Here is a 9,265-nt window from a genome sequence, read left to right on the forward strand (position 1 = left end):
TGCATTTTCTACAAACAGCAGTTTATTTTCGATATTGTGCCCAAACCACATAACGCCGAAAGAGGTGATTGTCTACAAACCATACCTTGAAAATTAGCAAACTGCTGGGGGGGGGNGGGGGGGGGGGGGAACGATCCAAATTGGTGCTCCCGTTCGCGAGTTATTAGGGAACATTCATCCAAGCTGGCCTCCTATATCCGAAAGCCTCCACACGGTTTTTTATAGGTAATCCGATCAAAGTACTATGAATGCAAAGAAGTTTACAAAAGAGCTATTTAATACAAAATCTAGTAAAAATAAGAAAGTGGTAGTTAATATAGGTCTAAAAATTTGTTTAATTTATGAATATGATAATATGATTGGTTTGTCTTAATTACTTGTCAACTACCACAAATTCAATTCTCAAATATATATACAGAGATGCCAACTGCTCCGGACACGCCAAAACAGTTAAAAAAAAAAAAAGTAAACTACTACAAAGTAAATTTTGCAAATATTTGACTATTTTTGCTTGCTTTTCAAAAGGTTTATCATTACATAAGAATCATACAGTGGTAAATTATATAACCCTACGAATTGTTTAAAAATAGTGGTGGAGAAAAATCTACTGAAATGAATTTATTAAACCGAGAATCACAATTGATAAACTACCACTTTAAAATATATATTTGCTGTCCGGAGCAAGTTGGCATCTCTGTATGATGAATTTCTCCCAATTACTTTTAAAAAAGAATTTGGGTTCATGCGTACAACTGTTTCACTTTTTAAATAGTTTGCGCAGACTACTTGTACGAAACCGTGTGGAGGCTTCTGATGTAGGAGATGATGGAAGAGATGTTAACGTTCCTGTAGTTTTTGTTGTCTGAATTGTTATTGAAAAGTAACTTCTGATTGATTGTCATTTCTCCATTGTAGGAATTGTTGAAAATTTTGTACACAGATCCTAACTATGTGTTCTTATGTGATATCGATCTTCTTCCAGGTGAGTACTATACACATCGCAAACTTTCTAAATTTATTCAATCTGTTAATTTCTATTCTTGCCATCAATCTACGCAATACAATATGTGATCTTATTTCAGCTAACGCCAATGAAAAACTCGCCAATTCTTACGACGGTAAAAATGGAGTTAGATGTTTAAAAATTCGACCTGATGGCCAACACTTAGCTTCAGGTGATAGATCCGGTAACATACGGTAAGTGAAGAAAATACTAATGCACGAAAATATTATGATTTTTCATTAGGATTATTGCCTAATAATTTTAAAGAACTGAAATGTTTCACCTTCATATTTTCTGTAAGAATTCATTTTCTATATATTACTTTATCTTACAACAGAAAATTATAATTCGAAACAATTCTTGAATGAAATCATTTATAGAATTGATTTCTCAAAATGTTATTTATTTTGCCTTAAGTATTTTCAAAAAATAAGGGGCATTTAGAAACTTTTGCCGAATGTGATCTTTGAGTTCATGAAATTTTACATTAAAGAAGTAAATCATCGATTTCAGTGGGATTCCAAACCAAAAATATTCATTTTTTGAAAAATTTATTTATTTTAAACTTTAATGCCGCATATTAAAAATTTGTTATTTACAGTACATAATTGATTTTCGGCTAATCGATAGTGGTTTAATCAACATTCGATACCGAATTTCAATTAATTCAGTTTTATTTATTTTATTTGCTTATATTTTTTATTATAGGATTAATAATATTGTTTTTTATGGAATAAAAAAAAACTAAATTTTTAAAAATTTATTTTACTTTCTGAGATAGAGGGGAGTTTTAAATAATTAATTTGGCTAAAATTATAAATCATTACACTTTGTTTGTGAAAAATTATTTATTGAGTGCGGTTTTATAAGAACAAAATCGGCTAAAAAAAATTTCTACTAAAATATTTTAATTGGAAATTAAAAGAGTGATTCAGGAGTTCTCTTGTCTTCTGGATTGGGCTCAAAATTGCAAGGCTACGGAGTTGAACATTAATAGTCGTAAACGCATAAAATCGAGTCGGCTGTTCAACGACAATTATATGAATGTACGATACGACAACGATATGAAGAAAATTATATATAATTTGTAACGTCGAAGAGTGTGCATATTACATAGACTTTCTAAACTTCATAGCAAACAGCTGAAGAAATTTAGCGATCACCCAATATTACACGGTCTGTTGTTCAAGAGTTCTTGATATTCGTTCCTACTTATGCTAATTATCTACTTAATTGATAAAACTATAACCAGAATAATAAAATTAAAGCCAGTGAAGATATGTAGAACGGTGAATTCTATGTTTTCTCTCATAGGAAAAACAAATGGATTAAAGTAGAACAAGCTATTTGCATTATTGTTTAATTCATTTCTATTGCTTAATTTCTCACATAAATACTGTAGTCAACGAATTGAATCCGCTTTTTAAGAATTTCTATGCAAATAATTACCCATTTTTATCTACATTTAGTTTTTAATCCAGCAAAACATTTCCATATTGAAAAGAATTTAAAAATTTAAATATTTTGAATATTTTTATGAATACTTCGTATAGAATATCAGTAAATGGAAATTTTTCTTGATGAACTTTTCCTATAGTGCAGAAATATTACTACTCAATAAACTTAAACAAATGCTTAAAAAAAAACAGAAGGTGTTATGATTATTATTAGGCTGATCACAAGGCATTTGCTTNTTATAACCGCTGTTGAACAGCCAACCGATTTTTTTTTGGTTTACGACTACTAATGTTCAACGCCGTAGCCTTGTAATTTTGAACCTAATCCAGAAGACAAGGGAACTCCCGGATAAAGTATTTTATTTTATTTTATTTTATAACCGTCATTGAACAGCCGACCTATTTTTATGGGTTTACGACTACAAATGTTCAACTCCGTAGCCTTGTAATTTTGATCCCAATCCAGAAGACAAGGGAACTTCTGGATCGAGTACTGGGAGAAATTTGCCTTCGTGGAGGACTTTTTGATATAGCTAACCCGCATTTGCGTTACATGGAGGGGAAAACCACGAGAGCCTACCACGGTTAGCCTGACGGCAAGGGGACTCTAACCCATGATCCGTCTACCGCTGAGGATATTTCACGTCAGCACTGTGGTCGGTGCAAGCCGGATGCAGAAATCGAATCGATTGGTATTTGAACCCAGTTCGCCTCATTGGAAGGCGAACGCTCAATCCCCTGAGCCATCGCAGCTCTGGATCAAGTATTGGAAGAAATTTGCCTTCGTGGAAGATTGTTTGATGGAGCTAACCCGCATTTATGTTACATGGAGAGGAAAACCTCCCACGGTTAACTTGACACTGAGGGGACTCTAACCTATAACCCGTCTACCACTGAGGATATTTCACGTCAGCACTGTGGTCGGTGCAAGCCGGATGCAGAATTCGTATCGGTTGGTGTTTGAACCCAGTTCGCCTCACTGGAAGGCGAACGCTCAATCCCCTGAGCCATCGCAGCTCTGGATCAAGTATTGGAAGAAATTTGCCTTCGTGGAAGATTGTTTGATGGAGCTAACCCGCATTTATGTTACATGGAGAGGAAAACCTCCCACGGTTAACTTGACACTGAGGGGACTCTAACATATGACCCGTCTACCACTGAGGATATTTTAAGTCAGCACTGTAGACGGTAAAATCCGGATCCGGAATTCGTATCGATCTGCCATTGCTGGGATTCAATCCCGGTTAACATTGGAAGGCGAACGCTCTATTTCCAGAGCATCACGGCTCTTTATTATTACTTAAGTATTATTATAACTGAAGTGTTTTGGACAAAAATTTCTTTCGCAAAACGATGCCAAAAATTATTTATGGTTATTCTCTGTTTATGTCAAAATAACTGAATAACTTAAGGGAATTTTTATCATACATTTATTTATATATTTTCATTATAGGGTATACGACTTAAAGTATTTAGAGCTTCTATGTAAAATTGAAGCCCATGATGCTGAAGTCCTTTGCTTGGAATACTCAAATTCAAAAACAGGTAAATAAATATTTAAAATTTGAAAAATAAAATATGTTTGAATGGTTCAGAGAAAAAGTTTTAATAATATAAATTCGAACTTAATGATGTGGGAAAATAAAAGGAAAAAATGGATAAAAAGTAAAATAAAGTTTAATAATTATTGCAACAGCTAAATATTAAAGTTTAGTTAAACCAATTGAAGTAGTTAAAGCTTTAAAATTACAGAATACTGTTGAACTTATTAAGTAATTTTTCAGCGCTTGAAGCAATCGAACTTTGTTTACAATTAAAATAGTTAAATTTTTCTAAATTTTAAAATTAATAATCATTTAAATTAATAATCATTACATTAAATTAATAATCATCACATTAAATTAATAATCATTAAAATTAATAATCATTTAAATTTATAAAAAAATTGTAGTTTTAAAAATGCTAAAATAAGTGAAAATTTTAATATATTCGATGATTAAAAGAAATAGATTTAAAATTATTGAAATAGAGGAAATTTTTAAATTTATTATATACCCAAATTTCACAACCATTGAGTAATTGAAATATTTAAATTTATAACATACCTATATTTCAAAACTATTGAAGTAGTTAAAATTTTATAATTATTGCAAAAGCGTTTCAAATATGGTAAGCAGACCTGTTAACTACTCCGTTTTTTGCTAAATATTTAGTAGAGTGGTAGACGTTTAAAACCAAAGCTGTCAGAATTTTTGCCAACATAATAAAAGTCTCACCAAAAAAGAGCTAGAACGAAGTGGCGTTGCATATGAACTTTTAAATAATTTATATGTAGTGATGTGGAAAATAATTTAAATTTAATAAAAAATAGTACACTAAAGCATAAACATAGGTACCACTAGAATAATTTTTTTCTGAAAGCGTCGAAAGTTGGCAGCCTTATTGTAAACAATTCTAAATGAAGTTAAAGCTTTGTTCTAATTTTAAAGCAATTTTTCAAACTGTATGTTATTTCGTGTATTTAAATTGTTATTAATTGATTTTCGGCCTTACAAAATTTTTAAAGACAATAAAAATTAAAGTGACCACTATAATATTTATAAGAAAATGTAATATTGTTTCGTATTCACTTTTAAAGGGCATATTGGGTAATTCTAAAGGACATATTAGCTGTTTATTTCTAAAAGCTACTTTTTCACGTCAAATTGTTCCTCAAAATGGTTACCAGGTAGATAATATAGTTTCAGGAGTTTCATCTCCATAACAGCACAATATAGAGGACTATTTTATGGTTTACAAAGGAATTACGGTCATTATTCACCAAAAGAACGCTCTCCTGTACAATTTTAAAGTGTGACTTATCATCATAGTGCCTCAAGCCTTTCAATTAAACACTGAAGGATAACAAAAAAAAGTTGTAATTTATATAACGAAATTGAAAAATAACTTCAATTGCAACTTTTTATAACGAATTGAATGAATAATTAATTTTTTGAGGATCCCGCATTTCACGTAAATCAATGATTTTTGAAGATTTTTTATATTTATGTTAAAATTATAACAGTTATAAAGCAGTTTATGTTAAATAATATGTTAATAATAATTTAAATATACATCAGTATTAAGTATAAATTAGTAATTTGAATTCATAAAAATAACTAATATTGGCGATATTTATTTTTTAAGCATTTTGACAGAAATTTAAATTGATAACGAAGTTGGTAATTTAACTTTTTTTAAAAACTAAAGTGTAGGATTTTTAACACTAAAGATAAAGGTGTTGTGGATAAAGCGTAAAGTGTAGGATAGTTATTTTTTCACATTACTACAAAATGATGCCTACGCATCAGTAAGAATGAGGAAAATGCATTATTCAACTTATACGATCAAGTTTGAATACGAAAAGTGAAGGATGGTTAACACTAAAGTGTAGTGGATAAAGTGTAAAATGAATAAAATGCTGGATAGTTATTTTTTTACATTACTGCAAATTGATGCCTGCGCATCAGCTAGAATGGGGAAAATACATTATTCAACTTCATCTTTGCTTACGTAAAGTGTAGGATAAATAACACTGAAGATAAAGGGTAGTGGATAAAGTGCAAAATGAATAAAAATGTTGGGATAGTTAGTTTTTCTCCCCATTCCAAATTACATACCTGCCAACTTTTAAACCCTTCCATTATTATTTTTCCCAGTGGTATTAAAATGGAATTTAAACTTCAATTTTAAGCAAACAAATACGTTGTATTTGAGAAAACTTAAGTTGACAACCATGACAGNCGTATAGCGAATAAAGTGTAGGATAGTTATTTTTTCACATCATTACAAAAATGCATCAGCAATCATGAGGAAAATATATTGTTCAATTTACACTATCAAGCTTGCCTACGAAAAGTGTAGGATAGTTAACGCTAAAGATAAGGTGTAGTGGATAAAGTGTAAAATGAATAAAATGTTGAATAGTTATTTTTTTACATTATTGCAAAATTATGTCTACGCTGCAGCAAGACTGAGGAAAATACATTATTCAACTTCATCCCTGCGTACGTAAAATGTAGGATAAATAACACTAAAGATAAAGTGTAGTGAATGAAGTGTAAAATGAAAAAAAAATGTTGGATAGTTATTTTTTCTCATAACTGCAAAAATATGTCTATGCATCAGCAAGAATGAGGAAAATACATTATTCAACTTATACGATCATATTTTCTTTTATTTAATTTTTCATTATTGCTATTATCATTTATATTTCATAGTTATTATCATTTTATTTTTCATCATAGACCCAGGACAACTCTTGTCTTCCGCAAGTCGTGATAGGTTAGTTCACATCTTTGATGCCCAAAAAAATTATTCTTTTGCACAAACATTGGATGACCACACATCATCAGTGACAGCTGCCAAATTCGTCCGCTGCGGCAAGGAACTATTTTTTGTCTCTTGCGGAGCTGATAAATCAGTGATTATTCGGAAAATGTTATGGGTAAGATTGCCTTAACACATTTTATGATAAAATATTAAAGTTTTTGTTTTAATTTAATTTTTGAAACACTCTATAGTGTTCTGTGAAACCCTAGGGTTCCACGAAAGAATCAAAATGTTTCCTAGAGTAAGGACTTTTTTAAACTTTGTTTTTAAAATATTTATTTAATTATAATTATATTTATATCTAATCAATAATCCATGATTTAATTAATATTTCGGTTGCTTTCTCAAAACTATTTAAAGTGAAATGCCAATAAAAAAATGGCAATGTTTTTTTTAAGAAAAATACATACATAAAACTTCTAATTACTATGTATTGAAAAAGTTTGGAAGCGGATATGCATTTATAAAAAATTACATTGGAGTTTCGCATCACGTTTTTCGAATCAGAATAAGATTACTAAATTCACTAATAGAGAGATAGGTTTTCAAAAAAAAAAAAAAAAAAAAAAAAAAATTTTTTTTTTTTTNAAAAAAAAAAAAAAAAAAAAAAAAAACTTTTTTATTGTTTAGTAGTTTGAAAACACAAGGAAAACCATATATTTTCAAAATTAAGTACTTTTATTAGTTGAAACATTCATAATTTTCTTTATGTGTTTAATGTATATAATTGGTGTTCTACCGAAAGAAGTTTTGTTTTATTTTATAACCGTCGTTGGACAGTCGACCCAATTTTATGGATTTACAACTACTAATGTTCAACTCCGTAGTCTTGTAATTTTGAACCCAATCCAGAAGACAAGGGAACTCCTATAACGAGTATCGGGAGAAATTTTGCCTATTGGTGGACTTTCTGATGGAACTAACCCGCATTTGCGTTACACGGAGATGAAGACCACGAGAACCTCCCATGTTTAGCCTGACGGCGAGGGGACTCTAACTCATGATCCGCCTACCACTGAGGATATTTCATGTCAGCACTGCGGTCGGTGCTAGCCAGATACGGAATTCGTATCGACTGAGATTCGAGCTATCACCTCCTACACCAGAAAGCCTCCACACGGTTTCCTCTAAGTAGTCTGCGCAGATTATTTAAAAATCGAACCACTTGTGAGCATGAACCCAAATTCCACTTTAAAAGTACTTGAGAGAAATTTACCATATATATTTGAGAATTGAATCTGTAGTGGTTGACAAGTCACAAGTAAATAAAATAAACCAATTAAATTCATAAATTAAAAAAAATTTTAGACATATATTTGCTACCACTTTCTAATTTTCAATAGATTTCATATTAAATGGTTCTTTCACTCTTTAGTTTACCTTCACAATGGTCTGAGCGGGCTGCCTACAAAAAACCGTGTGGAGGCCTTTAGTTGCAGGAGGCGTTGTGCGAACCCGCTCTATCCCCTGAGCCATCGCGGCTCACCGAAAGAAGTTGGATTATTTAGGGCTACTTAGCCGTACAATATAGGGTACCGCTGTTCTACTACATACTTATCAAATTTAGAGAAATTTATCATCGTCTACAGCTTTAAACATTAACGATTCTCGCGGTAGATTTTTTTTTAAATGGTTAAGTAATCTTTATCAGCCAATATATTTAAAACTAAAATTCTTAACCTTTTAAAAAGAATAAAGGCTATTAGTTTAATTACTTCATTTCTTAAAATTTATCCTGGAGAACAAAGGCACGAAATTCAATAAGATTATAAATACAGATGATTGATTATATATATTAAATATAATACGATTTTTATTCTGATGTGGTTTTCTTAAAATGTTTGACTACTTTTTCGACACCCTGTATAATAACTCTTTTTCAGCGATGAAGATATTTCTTATTTTATTTTTAGAATCCCAATATTAAAGTGATACAAGATCAAATCATAACAGAAAATACAACTTTTTATGACATGGAAAAGGATGCCTCCCAGCCACATGTTCTCGCTGCGTGCCAAGACAGTAAAATTCGAATATACGATGTGCCAACGGGAAAACAAATTCGTTCTATGGCTGGAGCCCAGGGGGATGGAACGTTAATAAAAGTCAGTAACATTTAGATATTATACTTGTGTTATCTTTATACCTATCTGTAGTTTTAACATAGAAATAATTCACGTGTAGGCGAGACTACATGTTGCCGGATATAAATACATGGACTACATGTTACTTCTCAAAATTGGTTCTTATTTATTTCTTATTATTGAGTCTCACAATATATATTTCTGAGGTTAATTTTAAGTGCAGGGGATTATTTTTCAAATATAGGTAATTGTCTATTCCGTTATGATTAACATATTAATAAAATGTTTTTACGTAATTCTGCAATAATTGTATGGTATATCTTCTATCTTATTATATAAAACGCTAATAC

The 9,265-nt window shown here is 30.8% G+C and overlaps 1 protein-coding gene across 1 annotated transcript; it reads left to right on the forward strand.

The window, feature by feature from the left end:
- Positions 1-915: 915 nt before the first annotated feature.
- On the forward strand, positions 916-8,936 carry LOC122273050 (WD repeat-containing protein 62-like; the record flags this gene model as incomplete). The annotated part of the gene is made up of 5 exons (XM_043057106.2): positions 916-982; positions 1,083-1,197; positions 3,914-4,005; positions 6,747-6,946; positions 8,745-8,936. Coding segments are annotated over 5 exons (666 nt in total), but the record flags the coding sequence as incomplete, so codon positions are not given.
- Positions 8,937-9,265: the final 329 nt, after the last annotated feature.

Source organism: Parasteatoda tepidariorum, unplaced genomic scaffold (genome assembly GCF_043381705.1).
Source record: "Parasteatoda tepidariorum isolate YZ-2023 unplaced genomic scaffold, CAS_Ptep_4.0 HiC_scaffold_2032, whole genome shotgun sequence".
NCBI classification, from domain to species: domain Eukaryota; kingdom Metazoa; phylum Arthropoda; class Arachnida; order Araneae; family Theridiidae; genus Parasteatoda; species Parasteatoda tepidariorum.